This window comes from Schistocerca americana, chromosome 5 (assembly GCF_021461395.2).
Source record: "Schistocerca americana isolate TAMUIC-IGC-003095 chromosome 5, iqSchAmer2.1, whole genome shotgun sequence".
Lineage (NCBI taxonomy): Eukaryota > Metazoa > Arthropoda > Insecta > Orthoptera > Acrididae > Schistocerca > Schistocerca americana.
In genome coordinates, this window is record NC_060123.1 from 673,419,184 (window position 1) to 673,436,439 (window position 17,256).

General features: G+C 38.8%; 1 protein-coding gene across 1 annotated transcript; it reads left to right on the plus strand.

Annotated features, from left to right (window-relative positions):
- The first annotated feature begins 730 nt into the window (after window positions 1–730).
- Window positions 731–16,737, plus strand: LOC124615318 (chromatin-remodeling ATPase INO80-like). The gene is made up of 3 exons (XM_047143117.1): window positions 731–4,522; window positions 12,736–13,416; window positions 15,282–16,737. Exons 1-3 carry the CDS (start codon window positions 1,328–1,330, stop codon window positions 16,095–16,097), a joined length of 4,692 nt encoding a protein of 1,563 aa, XP_046999073.1. The 5' UTR covers window positions 731–1,327; the 3' UTR covers window positions 16,098–16,737.
- Window positions 16,738–17,256: the final 519 nt, after the last annotated feature.

Genomic DNA, 17,256 nt, shown 5'->3' on the forward strand with positions numbered 1-17,256 from the left:
TTTCTTTCCCACCTTAAATTGGGAGTCATATTCTGCGGTGATTTGGTAGCAGCTAACGGAGTTTCCAGAATTCAAAACGGGCCATTAGAACATAAAGGATGTAAGCCTACAAACTCCTGTAAGCCCCTGTTTAAGAATTTAGGTATTGTATCTTATATTTGTCTTACAGTGACTCTTTCTTTAACTAACGCAATAAGAAAGGAATAGGATCTATTTAAACAGTCAGAAACGTCACCATAGCAATGTTGTTGTTCTTATCTCCAGTCCAAAGCACGGTTTGATGCAGCTCTCCACACTGTGGAACACTATCCTGTACAAGCCTCTTCATCTTCGAATAGTTACTGTAGCCTACATCCTTTTGAACCTGCTTACTGTATTCATTTCTATAACAACTTCAACTATGTAACAAGTAAGTAAATTCCAGGAGCAAATACAAAATAACAGAAGCAAAAAAATAAGAAAGAGAGCAAGCGAAGTGAGAATAAGTAAGTGAAGGTAGGCAAGCGTAGCACACGTCTCGCAGCTACTTTCAGAATGGTAGAACATGCACAGGCAAGTGTTCTCTAAAGCCGAGTGGGTATGGTTACGTGATGTCAATTTCCAGGCCGAAACGTCTGCGCAGCCAGGCGTTTTACTGGCGCGAGACACTCCACTCTGTTCCCTGCCGGCGCCGAAGCCGTATAGTCTTTGTTTGGGTTTTGCTGTATAATCTTTGCAGATCCAAGTTCAATCAATGATGGCGTCGAGAAATATCAAAGTTGCTCAAAAGGAGCGAGAACACTGTAGATTTCGAATCACTTTGAGTTTCGAAATTGGATAGTTGAATAACCAGTGAAATGGTCTTGAGAGTTCATAAATGGCCAATATTATTTCTGCACATTTTATTTTTATACAGTTTGCATGCAGTGGTGTTTAAACATGTTTTCTAAACGCGACGCTAACCTAGATTTATGTGGTTTGTGAAGTAACATGGCTTGAATATGTGGAATCTAAGCATGTCAGTGCTTTTACGTTCCGTACTGTATCGCAGGGATTGCACGTGAGAGAGACCATGATGTGGAGCGCAATGGAGCTGCGAAACACCATATATAATCGTACGTCCAGTTGTGCATCAGTTTGTGAAGTTAGAATATTATCTACCTACAACAACAGTTTATCATGATGGTGTTGTTTGGTTACTTCAAACGGTGTTCCGTAAAATTGTTGGACGAGATCTTCGTGTGTGGATGTTTATCAACATGGAACACATGCATCTGATGTTTATTGATGTAGCATATTAAAGAGTAACCAGTTTACATATTTACGTGATTTAGTTTAAGTACATACAATGGCTAGTTCTTCGACACCCGCTTCTACAGAAATTGCAGAACCACTGCATATTCAACTCCTAAAGAAGTATCTCGATTTGGGGCCCTTCCTGTCGTATGTGGAAAAAATTTTCAATACGCCTGTAAATGAGAGTGACCTTTCTTCAGATTCTGATGCCGAATTATCGGAAGACTTGAAAGGAAAACTATTTGCCTATGGATTCTCCACGAAAGAAGAAAGGCGTTCAGACCGTGTACGTCTGTATAATTTTGAAGATGTGAGGACTGACAGATTGTGGCTGAGAGACATTCTTGTGAGTGACACATCGAGTTCTTCTGATGAAGATGTACCGCCAAGAGAGAGACTGCAGAGAATGCTTAAAATGCATGTACTTAGGAAAAAGTATCAGAAGAAATTCTATGAAGATCCACAGAACCACCAGTATCAATATTATGGCTCAGGACTTGTGTCAAATTATGACAGGTTCCCTGAACATCAGAAATTTGTTCAGGGAACCAAGAGAAAGAGAAAGGAGAGAAAACAAGAAACAAAACCTCGGAAAATGAGGAAAGTAACAACAAAGGAGCAGAATGCCGCATCTGATGCTAAGGATGCAAGTGTTGCAGATGATACAGAATGTGAAGATGGATACACAAATGTGAAGGAGGAGGATCCAGATTCACTCTTTGAAAATCCACCATCTCTGAAGAGTACACGTGCCAAGAGAAAATCATATAAAATGGCAGAGATCATGACAGCAAGAAGAAAGAAAATTTTTGCAATGCTTGCAAAACGAGAACTTGGAAAAATTCAACGTGCAAAAGTAAACAACCATAAAGAAGTTCTTGCTTCATGCAGACGAATGGCACATGGTTGTATGCGTGCATGTCGTCAGAAGGCTGTGCAGTCTCAGAAGAATATGAAGGAAACAGTATGGCGAGCAAAACGCCTTACAAGGGAAATGCAGTCGTACTGGAAGAGGTATGATCGTGTAGAACGTGAAGCAAGGCGTCGTTTGGAGAGAGAGGCAGAGGAACAACGTCGATTGGATGTAGAGTTAATGGAAGCAAAGCGGCAGCAGCGTAAACTCAATTTCCTTATTACACAGACTGAATTGTATGCCCATTTCATGTCACGTAAGCTTGGCAGTGGTTCTCAGGAAGAGAGACTTCGCATTCTTAGCCAACTTGAAGAGGAAAAGCTGCCACGACTTGCAGCGTTTGATGATTATGATGGTGAGCAAATGAAACAGAAGGCAGAAAGAAATGTTCGTGAAGCAGTGACAGCAGAGCGCAATCGATCCAATCAGTTCTACAAGGGTGCAAGTGATGGAATTTCTGGCCGTGACTTTGGGGATGATCTAAGCTTAAGTGAGACTGGTGTCAGTGCTGTTGATGAACGTCCTCAACCCTCCATTTTTAAAGGACAATTGAAGCATTATCAGTTGAAAGGAATGAATTGGATTGCTAATCTTTATGATCAAGGCATCAATGGTATTTTGGCAGATGAGATGGGTCTGGGAAAGACTGTGCAATCCATTGCATTTTTATGTCATGTAGCTGAGAAGTATGACATATGGGGACCATTTCTGGTTATCTCTCCTGCATCCACTCTACATAACTGGCAACAAGAGATGGCTCGGTTTGTACCAGAATTCAAGGTAGTTCCGTATTGGGGAAGTCCACAAGAAAGAAAGATTCTGCGACAGTTCTGGCATCGGAAGGATATGCATACAAGAGATGCAAGTTTTCATGTTGTCATCACAAGTTACCAACTTGTTATTACTGATCTAAAATATTTTAATCGTATAAAATGGCAGTATCTTGTCTTGGATGAAGCTCAGGCTCTAAAGAGCACCAACAGCGTTCGATGGAAGATGCTTTTGGGGTTTACCTGTCGAAATCGTCTTCTGCTAAGTGGAACACCAATACAGAACAGCATGGCTGAACTGTGGGCACTGTTGCATTTTATTATGCCAACTCTGTTTGATTCTCATGAAGAATTTAATGAATGGTTCTCTAAGGATATTGAAAACCATGCTGAAAACAAGACAGGTATTGATGAAAAACACTTATCACGGTTGCACATGATCCTGAAGCCATTTATGTTGCGTAGGATCAAGAAGGATGTAGAAAATGAGCTCTCTGATAAGATTGAGGTAATGATGTACTGCCCTTTGACAACTCGCCAGAAGTTGTTGTACGATGCGCTAAAGAAAAAGATTCGTATTGAAGATCTTTTGTATTCATCTGCCGGTTCTAGTCAGTCATCCCAGAATCTCACTTCCAATTTGCTTAATCTAGTAATGCAGTTTCGGAAGGTCTGTAATCACCCAGAGTTATTTGAAAGACGTAGTGCAAAGTCTCCTTATTTTTTTAAGTTATCTGATTATTTACTACCTCGATTGATTTATGATGATGGTATTCTATGTCACAGCTTCCCCAGTAAGAAGCATATCTTATATAATCATTTGAATATATTTGCACCTCACTATGTCCACAGTTCTCTACTAGATGATGATGCTTCAGGACAGATAAAGTGTTTCTCATTCTCTAATTTGGCTGGCATTTCTCCAACAGAAATCAGTGATGTAGCTTTGGGAGGACTTTCAAGGGCGTTAATGTTTCTTCCGGCAGTTTATAAGCTTCAAGAAAAGATTTTCTTCTGGAATTATTGTGGTCTCCTAGACACTTCATTTAAGTGGCGGTATCTCCTACTGCTACAGCCCTTGCGTGTCACATCAGCTCCATCTGTATCGTGTAGTATTGTATTGAGTCATTTAGTCTTTACATCAGTTTCTAGCACGGAAAATACAATATATTGCCACACACAGCACATACATACCTCTATCCCAGAAACTCCAGAGCACAGAATTCACCGAAGCCGTGCAGCTTTTCTCGATAGGCAGCGAAATACTGATTTTAGGAAGCTTGTTGGTGGCTTAGGAGTGATGCAACCTGAAGTAGACACAGCTGATGCAGATGGTGGACACAGTGAGATGTTTGCATGTGATGTGTGGATACAAGATGAAGAGGCAGATGAACAAGAGCACTGGGCACTGCCTCCACAGAGTCCCGCTGAGGTGGAGGCTGATGGTGAAGCTGATGGGGAAATTGAAGGAGAGCAACCAAGTTCACCAGTTTTATCGTCCGCAGAGACTCATTCTCCACCATCCCAAACAGGAAAGGGACGTGGGAGTAAAGAAAGAAGCAGGGTAAGAAAAATGAGTTGAATTAAATTACGTTGTTGACTATTTGTCAATTACAAAAATGAGTCAGTTATGTTTTTATGTCGTATGGTTTGGATACATGGTTCTGGTATTGTATTTTTGAAACTTTGATTTCCTGGAAATGTGACTACTTGCTTATAATTACTCAGTAGTTTCCCTATGTTTACTTATTATCACTAACTTACATTATTGTAGTATGCTAACAGAAATTTCAAGGTGACACAATAAAGAGAAAAGGCAGCCATTCACTGTGTGATAAGTAGACATGGGGTCGACAGAAGCGTCCGATCCCACGCGTCGGCTTTGACCCGTGACGTAAGGGTGTTGTCGTGTGTGACGTCAAGACGGCGCGGAGTTTGGTTTGAGTGTGGCTGTCTCCAGTTCTGTTTTGTCTTATTTTATTTACTTTTCTGGTCTGTTCGTTCTATCTCATGAGATTTTTTTTTTTTTTTAATTTAAAAACACTTATTACTTATTTTAATTATCTGTTTCCTCGAATTTCTGTTTTAGTTTATTATATTTATCTTTCTGATCTGTTCGTTCTATCCTGTGAGATTTTTTTTTTAAAAGGCAAAAAACACTAATCAGCTACTGAAGCATCTTTATCTTCTATGGGTTGCAGGGGTTATGACCCCTGGGGAGGTGGGTGGGTATTCATGCATGGCTGTCTTCACTTACACGTTGTAGCTACGCAAGGCGTCTAAATTTGTTTATATTTAGTTTGCCCCCCACCCAAAACACCCCATTTCCCGCGCTTGTCCCGTTAGTGTCATTAGGCTTCTTGTGGAAAGTGTGTGTGTTTGTTTTTGTTTCCGCCATATTTGTGACGTCATGTGTCAAAGCAGACGGGTGGGATCGGACGCTTCCGTATTTCCTAGACATGCAACAGCCCGAAATTTTTGCTAGTCTTAGAGCTACGGCAAAAATGTGTGTGTGTGTGTGTGTGTGTGTGTGTGTGTGTGTGTGTGAGAGTGTGAGAGAGAGAGAGAGAGAGAGAGAGAGAGAGAGAGAGAGAGAGAGATCTCAATGTACATTCCACAGAAATAATGTAGATGGGAAGTAAACATTATCAATGTCACTGCTCTCTTGTACCTCTGTATGCACACATGTATCACATTCCACATCATCATTATCTAATAGGTGAAACCTGAGGTCGGGTATTGGTAGGATAAGAAAATGATCAGGAGCTCGAAAGCTAGTAAAATTTTCTGTACTATTGTATGTCAATTTAGGCTGTACACTGATCAGTGGGGAGAGATTAATGAATTCCTGTCCTCATTTTTTGTATTTATTGGAGTATTTTAATTAATGAATTAAAATTGTATCATGGTATTCATATATTACATGAGGATGATCTTGGATGAAAACCTGAAATTGAGTGAAGATATGCAAATGAAGTCATCTCGTGTTAGTTCGCAAACATCTTTATCATTTTAATGTACATTTTTATAAGACATGAGTTTTATTTATTTATTAACCTAAAGACCATTTGATACCATTGTCAGAAACAAATAGAAATGATATATACATATAAAACATTTACAAATGGGATGGGATAAGGCTAATGGAAAGAAGTTACTTTTAGGAGATGTAACAAGATTTTCTTTCTCTGTGTCAGTGTGTTGCATAGTAGGTACTGCTTCTGTAGTTACATTGCTATTTTTATATTCCATGAGTCATAATTGCAACGTTTCACAAAGATGTGGAAGCAGCCTGTCCAGAAAGATGACACTATATGCTGACCATTTAGGAGGATTCAGTTGTTATGGTTGTGACAGTTGAACTAAATTTTTCAATAATCAAAAGCTAATGTAGTGTTACAAAAAGTACAAACAGAAATAAATTAAAAATTGATTGACAATCATATGTCCCTGTATATCTGAATATCAGAAGTTTACAAAGTGAACTGTTAGTAATACGCTGAAACATTGTCACAGATGGGACAGCAGGTTGATGTAAAATTGAAAGTCCATCAACATTTTACAAGAACTCTTGAAAACACTGAATTCACATTAATAAAACAATTATCTACAGGATGAAATATCAGTAAACCTTACATTATTAGTACTTATTTATAAAAATTGACATTGAATTTCTTTATCAGTTAAAATTAATTTTGTTGTATCTGTTTTGAGTGAAACAGTAGTTTACATATTTAGACCTAACTTTCTAGTTAAATAACCTCGTAGGAAAGTTTTGCTACCTGTAAATAGCAAGAACATATTCAAACACCAAGTAGAATACAACCTTTGCATCAATTTTGGACACATTTGTTGAGTTGCATACAGATTTCCTGCACATGATCTGTATTTCTCCATTCTCTTCAAATGCTCTCTGTGCCATTGGAGCACCCCTATATTTGGCTTAATTCCTTCTACCGGTGCAAAACTTCACCAAAATAAATGTTACTGGCGTGATTGTTTTCACAGCTACTTCTGAGCCAGCAGGTTCTGTGACATTGTGTCTGCAGATTATCGAGATATTGTTTTTTGTAACTTATCATAGAATCCTTATGAATACACAGTATCTGGATTTTTTTCTGCTAGCTAACACTCCCCCCCCCCCCCCCCCCGCCCCCCCAAGTCACTGGGTCCACAATAGACTTGACACCCTTTATGCAAGGTGTTTGCCTTCTGATTTTATCACATTTGAAAAAGTTTTGTATTTTGGCCAGATTACCATCTAAGTTTGAGATGAAATTTTCAATTTGATTGCATACCAAGAAAACCAGCTTTTGCTACCTTTTAAGGTAGGCTTTCCCATACGAGATTTTTATGACCCTTTTTTTGGGGGGGGGGGGGGGGGGCTGGAAGCAAGCCCTTCTTTACCCAAGAAACAGCATTGGTGAGAGACTGACGACATTTATATGACTAAGAGACCTGGGTTTCCATTTTCCAGTTACAAACTTGTTTTCAGTTTATACATATTTTAGTTTAAGCCTGCCCTCTCTTTTTCTTTCAGCTTTCTACTCACAGTATTAAATAACATATTTTTCCCAGGCCAGGGGGGATCCTCCTCCTTCATGGTTTCCTGTCTTCTGTATTGTTCCTTTTCTTCCTTTTTATAGATGTTGTACATGGTGGCATCTTTCTGCAACTTTTCTTGATGTTTTCTAATATGCTCTGCTGACACTGTTTCCCCAATTTTCTGAATAAATAATTAGTCAGTATTAGTGTAACCCATTAAAGCGCTAGTTATACCAACCAAAATAACTTAAAAATGACAAGAAGTGTTAAATGGCTTAGATTTCACTAAAAATCCTTAAAATTGTCACTGGTGGGACACAATTACTTTCAATATTTATACATGGTCATTTACATGCTGAACACTTCTTGATTGCTCTTCCTCATTCCTTATCTATGATAAACGGTATTTGCTGTAATTGCTGAATTAGAGAGTAAACTTTTCATGTTCTTTGTCATAGGTGGGTTACTAAATGCATAGTTATATTTGTAAATTATCTGCATATTTAATGTTTTACTTTTCTTTGAAAACTGAAGTTTGTCTGAAAAATATGGTTCTGCTCTCTTCACTTAAGATTTGAAACAACAGTGGCTGCGGCATAAGTTTAAATACCTGCCAGTATAAAAGCCAATCTTGTTGTCCCCCAGTCTTATCTACAGAAGTGCCAACTTTGTTCAACAGTATTTCCTCAAGTAATTTTGTAACTTGGGTCATTTTTTTAGTACAGTAAAATTTAACCTTGTACATTCAGAAAACTACAACAAAAACAAAGTTAAAAATAAAATTAAAAATAAGTAGTCTAGGGCTCAATTTTGTGTTCATGACCCATCACATAATTTTTAAGACTTGTTCTTTGTGTTTCTTCTTAAGTGGAGTAGGAATTGTCATGTTTATAAGTTCAGTTTGTGTTTGAAGTTAATTTTATTATGTATTAAACCTGCTAAAATCCTCATAATAGAATGCAACAAAAGACTGAGTGAAAGTATAGAAGTCAGCTGAATCTTTTTTAATGTTCTGTGAACCATATAATTATGTTTGCTTACAATGCTTCACATTTTGCAGTGAACTACTTTTGATTTTGTTGTGTCATCACATTTATTACACAGATGTAGCCTCACAATGTTCAGATACTTGTGAATCAGGGGCTGCACACTGCAATCTGCCTGGGAATTTGTTTCTTCTGACACGTCCTGAACTCTGTCTATAGATTGCAATGTAAAATATATAAAGTGTATAGGTTTAATCAATTATATTCTCATAACATTTACCAGCTGGAATGATTAACTTGTACTTTAATATTACATTGTCCACTGTTTGACTCGCTCCCTTGTTTCTTGGTTTAAAAGCCAGAAGACTATGCCACATCTGGATGATTCTGGAATGTGTTTTATACAAACAAAGAACAAATCTATTGGGTTGGTGCCTAAGTCCATGCCATTCTTTATAGGGTTAGTGCCACTGCATTGTGAAGCTTAATGTTTTGTTATTCAGTTCTTTTTCGTCGGTTTAGAGTTTTATTGTTGCGGACAGGGATGTGAAATTAACAGCTCATTTGGCCAGTTTCAAGACTAATCAGTAAAAGTAGTCAGCATGTGCATCAAGCTCACTCATTACTTATGAGATTGGCAGCTGTGTCAGAGGGATAGCGAGTAACTCGTGGCTCAAGCACAGGTGCACACAAGAAAGGTGACGTCAGTCATATTTGTAGTGGAAGGGAAATCGGTGAAGTGTAATAATGAGTGACCCATGACGAAGTGCACACTGATAAGTAAACATTTGTTGAGTAAGTTATTTCATCATCATAATATTTAAATCTTTGCATTTCCTTGCTCTTTTGTTTAGAAACATTGTAATATGAGGAAATGGCCACACACTTTGTTTGTTGAGCATTTGTCTAGAAGTAAAATTTGTGTCATCATACCCTCTTTATGAAATCATTTGATTTAAGTTACATGGAAGAAATAACATTTTTATGGTATTTAAATGAAAAATAAAATTAAAAATGGGAGATAAATGAGTAGGTCAATGGAGGCGTCCGATCCCACCCATTGGCTTTGACCCGTGACGTAAGGGTGTTGTGGTGTGTGATGTCATGACGGCGCGGAGTTTAGTTTATGAGTGTGTTGTGTTTGTAGGTGTCCTCTTGTTGCGGTTGGTGGTGTCCTCTGGTGGTGTGTGTGTGTGTGTGTGTGTGTGTGTGTGTGTGTGTGTGTGTGTGTGTGTGCGTGTGCGCGTGCGCGTGCGTGTGTGTCTGATTGGGGTGGCTGACCTAGTGTGTACAGCCAGAACTTCTTTGTGGTAAGTAGTCTTTTTTTTGGGTCTATTGTTCGCGCATTATGATGATTGGTGGGGTTTTTATGTGTTGTTGGGTCGGTGTTATTTACTGCATGTGTTGGTGGTTGATGTTTTGGCACTTGTGTTTGATTTATGTATCTTTGGGGAAGTACTCAATTCCAATTTTTTTAGTATCGTCAGTTGTATTTGAGCTATATAGGTAATGAGAAGTGACCGATTCCAATTTGTCGTCGTAGCCGTGTTTGTTTTTGTATCATGAGCTGTTGTTGACCTATATAGATCAAGGGAAGTGTTCGATTCCAATGTGTCGTAGCTATGTGTATTTTGGTATCATGAGCTGCTTTTGACATATACAGGTCAAGGGAAGTGTCCAATTCCAATGTGTCGTCGTTGCTATATGTGTTTTGGTATCGTGAGCTGCTGCTGACCATAAAGGTTCAAGGGAAGTGTCAGATTCCAATTTTTGTTGTTTTACATGTTGGTTTTGTGGTATCGACAGTTGCAGTGTGATTATAATTTTTGTAGTAGTTGGTTTTAATTTTGTGGTATCGACAATTGCGGTTGAGCTGTCTAGGTGAAGGGAAGTGATTGATTCTTGTCGACATTGTAAGTGTAGCGGAATTTAGGGATTTTGTGGTGTTTCTGTGTTGTCGTTTTATGTGGTTTGGGATTGTGGTGTGTCTCTGTATGTGTTTATATTTAGTTAGTCCCCATCCAAAAACCCACAATTTTCCTCGATGGACGCGTTAGTTTGATTATATTTTTGGAGGCAGATGTGTGTGTTGGTTTTATATGTATTTTGATGTTTGTTGTCGTGTTTATGTAATGATGTCATAGGCGCCATATTGGAGACATTGAGAATGGTCGTTTACGCCACATTGGTGACGTCACGGGTCAAAGCAGGCGGGTGGAATTGGACGCTTCTGTAATCTGTAAATGAGTCATAACAGTTCCCTCAGTAAATAAGAAATATTTAAAAGATCATGAACCTTCATCGGTTACTGAGCTTCTGGCTTCATGTGAAACTGATACAACTTAAATTAGATGATGAGCAAAATAAATCCATAAATTTTCATAATTTCAATCCACCACCCTTCAGAAATTAAAAGAGGTATGAAAATAAAATTTATGCACTCTTATTTCAAATCGTTGTAAGAGCAAAAAAGGGAAACTTCAGGAAAATTCTATAACATTCTCTTTGTCATCTCATTCATCTAACACGAAATGACAAAAATTCCTTGTTAAATTAAGCAGCTACAGGAACTATTATGGCTTGTTCCTGGTCCATCCAGTGGAACATACATCCCATCTGCTAACATTCATTAAACATACTCCTACGTCGTCATGGCACTGCGACAAACGGTACATGAGTATTAATAAGTCTCAAGAGTGCAATGGTGACTTTCAGGCTCTCCGCATCAATGATGTCTATATCACTGGCTCCTGCCCCCTTGCATCTCATAGCTGTGAGGAAGCAACACGGCTGCTGCGAGTCGAGTCTAAATTCTGGGATAACTAGCTCTGCTAACCAGTATGAAGTGTCAAAAGAGAAAAATGAATGCTTTCAACACATTTTATTCTTAAAGTTTAATCGAGGGACTAGTGCTGCAGAATCCTTGAGAAGAGTTTGGGGTGTGTGTAGGAGGGAATCACTTTGAGAGAATGGCAATGCAATTGTTTTCTCATTAGCGAGAAGGAAAGCTTGACTTACCTGATTAACCACATTCTGGAGACCTCTTTTTGATAAATACTAAGTAAATTATTTAGTTCATGATAATCCTCACCAAAACAATGTGTGAACTGGCACAAATTAAGGAATTTAATCACTAAACCATTCTGTGCCATTTATGTTAATTGGGTGATTTGCAGGAATTGGGTACATGGGTACTACTATCAAGTCCTTTTTTATCTGTTCTAACTACATTTGTTCATACTAATTTTCCAATGGGTTCTAATAACCTCTTCATTAAGTGCATATAAACCACAATATCTCTCTGTCTGTCTGTCTGTCTGTCTGTGTGGGTGGGTGGGTGGGCGCGCACGCTAGCTGGCTCATTACCATTTGGCTTGTCATAGATACGAGCGATTCCGTGGCAACATTGTTCCCGGTGATGAGAAATGTTGCCTGTACATGAACTTAAAGAGGAAATAATGTTTCAGCCTTTCAAAAAAAGAAGTAGGTCATGTGAAGGATTGTGCACACCTTCAGAAAGAATCGTATTCTGTGTTGAGTGGAACCAAACTGGCATTCATCATCATGCATTGCTGCTAAGAAATGAAACAATAATAGTCCCTGTGTACTGAACAGCTCAACAGCTAAGAGGGCTCTGTGTTGCTATTGAAAGCAAAACATTTGTTAGACCTTTGTTGTTACTTCACAATGATGCATATCTGCATATGGCCAGAATTCACCAGACGTAGCCACTTTTGGTTATCATCTTTCCTGATCTCTAATATGGAGGGCCAAGTGTTTCTGGCTAATGGATTTCTTCAACTCAGAACCATAACAGTTCTACATTATCAGTCTTGTTACTGAGTTTGATACTCATTTTGATGGGTTGTCCCCTTCAGGTTTGCTATGCCTATTGTAGTTTCACTGGAGCCCCATTGGTTATCATCTTCAGGGTTCCTTTAGGACTTTCACAGCTAACATAGCGGTCTTGAGGCACACTTTCTTTGCCTGTACAGAAAATCGCCTTCTTTAATCTGTTGCCCCTCTCCCATGATGTGGGCAAGTGTGTTGTATTGTAATGTAATGTAGTGTATTTTGCACTAATAAAATAAAATCATGGCATCGTAAAAATGGTGTGAACTTCCAACTGACCCAGTAAATGTTGATTGAATGCTGATAAAAAAATGGAATTATTGTAAAGTTTACATCCACATTTTGGACTCGGCAATGATATGGTACAATTAAACAGTATTGTTTCTATTTTTAGGTCAAAGAAGAGGATAATTTCCCTGTTCTTCCTGAATTTCCACACAGACCAAGGAAGCCACGCATACTACCGTGTGAACCTACACGTATGCCTCCATTCCTGTTTTCTGGCTGTCCAAAGGCTCATGCGCCACCTCCAGAACTGTACTGTGTCAGCAGAAAAGCAGCGTGGGAACAGCAGGACTTGATGAGGTGGTCATCACCTGAGTCACTCAGTGCCTTGTGGGAAGAATTGTGGGGATCTCCAGCAGGAATTGAGGCAACAGCACCACCTCATGGTTGGTCACGTATTGTACCACCAGATGGCCGATCACTAGTTACAGACTCAGGAAAACTGACTGTTCTAGATGGCCTGTTGAAGAGGCTCCGTGAGCAAGGCCACAGAGTTCTCATCTATTCACAGATGACTCGTATGATAGATCTGCTGGAAGAGTATGCACGCCATCGTAAACTGACTTATATGAGACTTGATGGCTCAAGCAAGATTTCAGAGAGACGAGATATGGTTGCAAGTTTTCAGCAGCGTGAAGATATTTTTGTATTTCTCCTCAGTACTAGGGCTGGAGGCCTGGGTATTAATCTTACAGCAGCAGATACTGTTGTATTCTATGACAGCGATTGGAACCCCACGATTGATCAACAGGCAATGGACAGAGCTCATCGTCTTGGACAAACAAAACAGGTTGGCAAAACTTGTATAGAAGTCTCTGAAAATGTATTTTTGCCCTGTAAATGTTCATTTCTTGATGACCGTATGGTATTGTGTTATAGAGTTCAAAATGATCTGTAGTTTCTTTTATAGATTTGTAACTTAGTTAATTAAATGTTTGTTTAGTATTAAGTAAATTTCAAGTGGAATCTCCATTTGCTTCTACGATTATATTATGTCATGTAACATGACTTACATCTCTGGAAATTTTGTTCTCTCAGAATTCTGACAGCCCGTATCATGATTTAGATTCTATGTTAATCTGCAGTCACAAACTGTGTGTACTCATTACCAGGTCAAAAGAATGTTAAGCCCAATCACAGGAGGATCATGCTTAGAAAGGCATTGTTGTGATCAATTTAGAAAATGGCTAAATTTCATTCTGTATGTCAGAAATTTGCTCGAATTCTCATTTCACCCCCATAATTTATTAATTCAAATACTGCAGAATATGTGAACTGACCGCTTATTGTTTTGCCTATTATTTATATTTACCAATCTGTTTCATATAACTTTAGCTCAGTTATATTGAACCTATGGAAAAGCATCTCAGTTTAAGCTCATTTTCAGCAATTTTAATGTTTAACCAAATTAATGTAACTGAAAGGAATGCGTAAAACACGAGAGAGAAAATTCACAGTGTAATACAAACTATTAGGTAACACTCCCAAAGCTTACCATACACTGTGTAAGGACAACATATTTGAATTACGTGTCAGTCTGTTCTCCCACAACTGCTGCTCTGTAATATCTGCACAAGACAATAATTTTTTCTATGTCTCTCGCATTTGTTCTCCGTATGAAAGTATTGGAGGCAAAGGAAAACTTGTAAGAGAATAATTCTTTGGAAAGAGTTTTTCATTTATCAGTTTGTATGTTCCATCACTTTTCTGTGTCTCTTGTGGTAAATAAATGGCATGCAGCTCTAGAAAAAGGTTTAGCCAAATAAGAAGATACTTGTCAATTTAAATGATATTTATTGACACTGCTCTCTTGTTAGACCAATCAAGCAAAGTATTTGCCCACTTTCTTGGGTTATGATTTGGAATTAAGCAGAGAGGCTGTACAAATCCCATACCAAACGAAAAATATTGCTGTGACCTAGTTATTAATCTCTCCAAGGAGGGGATGGAATGCTTTGATAGTCTTTAAATTGCTGTTGTAAGAAATGTTGCATTCAGTCTAATATTGTTGTGAGAAAGTAAGGAACATGACTTTTGTTATCTTCATAGTATTGATACTGAAACATCAATTATTTTGTTTCATTTTACGTGTAGCATACATCAAACTCACGAATAATCAAAATTCTTGATATAATCAAATCCTGGAAAGTCCTGGATGGGAGAACAACAATATGGAGAAAATAATCTGCTGCTCACCTCATACAGGAAGCACTAAGTTGCAGAAAGGCACAATGAAAGAGACTGCTAAAATATTAATTTAACAGACAAGGTTCTTCTGAAATAGAAAATACACACACACACACACACACACACACACAAAAAGCAGAAGCCACACACACATGCCCACTGTCTCTGGGCACAGTAGCCTTGTTTGTGTGGCTTGTGTGAATATGTGTGTGTGTGTGTGTGTGTGTGTGTGTGTGTGTATTTTATTTCAGAAGGAGGAAGTTGTCTGAAAGTTTAATATTTTAGCAGTCTCTTCCATTGTGCCTGTCTACAACCAAGCGCATCCTCTGCGTGGTGAGTTGCAACCTGTCCTTTCCATTTTATTAAAAATTCTTACATTTTTAATAGGTGCTGTATTACCTGCAGTATATTTTTAATATCATGCATGTTTAAGAGTTGAAAATAGTAACTGAAATTATTTTCATACAGGTGACAGTGTACCGACTGGTATGCAAGGGCACAATTGAGGAACGCATGCTACAACGTGCACGAGAAAAGAGTGAGATACAACGGATGGTGATCAGTGGTGGAAATTTCAGGCCAGATTCTCTCAAACCAAAAGAAGTAGTATCACTCCTGCTCGGTGATGAAGAAATAGAGAAGAGGTATAGACAGCGTCAGGAAGAGAGACGAGCACGTGCTGCTGCTGATGATGTAGATGGGCGGAAGAGAAAACAGAAGTTGGATGCTGATATGTCAAGAAGGGATAGTGATACTGAAAGTGGCAGTACAGCTACTGGAAGTCTGCCGAGTAGCGTCACAGAAGGAGCCCTCGCAGGTCCCTTGGAAGAATCAGAAGATGGAACACGTTCTCAGATCCTTCCACATGAGGAATTTCCTCCAATACTTGGTTCCACGGGAGTGATTCCTGGACGACCCAGGACTGGTCGCGGAGGAAGACGCGGTAGGCCAAGAGGTTCTAGGCGTGCAATTATTGATGGACGACCTCTACCACAACCTTTGAAACCTCAAGTAGCCGCAGTGAAAGAAGTAGAGGTACCTGTTCCTGTTTCTGTACCAATGCGTCAGCCCGGGCAGGCTCCTCCAGTAGTACGCAGGGGCCCCGGTCGGCCACGACTGCGACCTTTAGGGCCGTCACATCAAGGAGGTAGAGGAGGCAGAGGTTCCAGAGGACCTCGTGGGAGAGGTGCCTCTGGGCCACTCCCTGTACCTCTACCATTGAGATATGATCCGACGTCAACACCACCTCCGAGCCCTTTTAATTTTTATTCTCAAACAGAATAGAGTGTGTGTGTGTGTGTGTGTGTGTGTGTGTGTGTGTGTGTGTACACGTGCACCTGTAGCATCTGGAGTTTGTTGTTTCACTTTGGTTCTGTTTATTAAGAGTATCCATAGCGTATTGGCTGCAGGTAGAATATATGTTGGTGGCGCATTGATACTGAGATGTCTGTGCAAAGTATTTGATCTTTTCTGAGATTTTCCAGCCTAAAACCTTTCTATCTGCTATTGTTGTATAGGCTGTCGAAGCTCTATTTTGTTCAGAAGAAGAAAGTGGTTCTGAAGTGGTCAAGCATCCCAGTCAAGTGTGCAGTAACCACGGGTTACAAAAAATAGTGCAATTGTTTTAAGACTTTCATTTTATATAAGGGTGTTTAATTCCTTCCTTTCTGTTGTTCAACTCTCTACTTGGTCACAATTTGTACTAATATTTAATATTTGAATGGAATCATGTCTAACACTATGATATACCTGTGGTAGATAAACAAAATGTGCAATTTCAGTGTTGGTAGTGAGAATCTAATTCTCCAAATGTGGAATGTTGCCAGTGCCATTAGCGAACTGTTCCCTCTCTTCAGTAGTTGTTTCTGTAAAATTGTAATAAATGTCTTAAATGATGGCTCCAGATCTCTGAATGTATACATAATTTGTGTACATGTCATTTTTGCCAATTTTCTCCTTTTTTTTTTTTTTTCATAATTTTGTTGCTTTGTAATGAATGATTGGCAGATAACTCATTCATTGAATGACAGCCATCACGTAAACTGTATTTCTAAACAATCTGAAAATCAGGAATTCACCTATATTCTCTGTTCATTGCAAATTTACGTACTTTATTACGTGTAGAATGAAAAACAGCAGTTAATTTTTTGTGAATACCAATAATAAAATCTGCTAAGACAATAGACAAAAAAACATACTGAGAAAAGTCGACTAGAGATTGCTGATCAGTTGTTTCATGTGGAGAGATTATGGAAGAGGGGCTTTCATTTAATCTCCAATATGGCTGTGACCGATGGAGGCTGAATTAAAGCTCTGCACACTTTACAATCATAATTAACTCAACCTAATAGCTACTAAATCCACCATATTGAATATCTTCATACATTGAGTTACTACATTACAAGAAAATTTGATAAATGAAAATTATGCTTATTAACTAGGA

Bases quoted from the DNA above. Each gene is read 5' to 3' on its own strand.
- LOC124615318 (XM_047143117.1), top strand. From the start codon at position 1,328: ATGGCTAGTTCTTCGACACCCGCTTCTACAGAAATTGCAGAACCACTG. The intron at 4,523-12,735 runs GTAAGAAAAATG...TTCTATTTTTAG, and splicing joins GGAGTAAAGAAAGAAGCAGG to GTCAAAGAAGAGGATAATTT. The intron at 13,417-15,281 runs GTTGGCAAAACT...ATTTTCATACAG, and splicing joins GTCTTGGACAAACAAAACAG to GTGACAGTGTACCGACTGGT.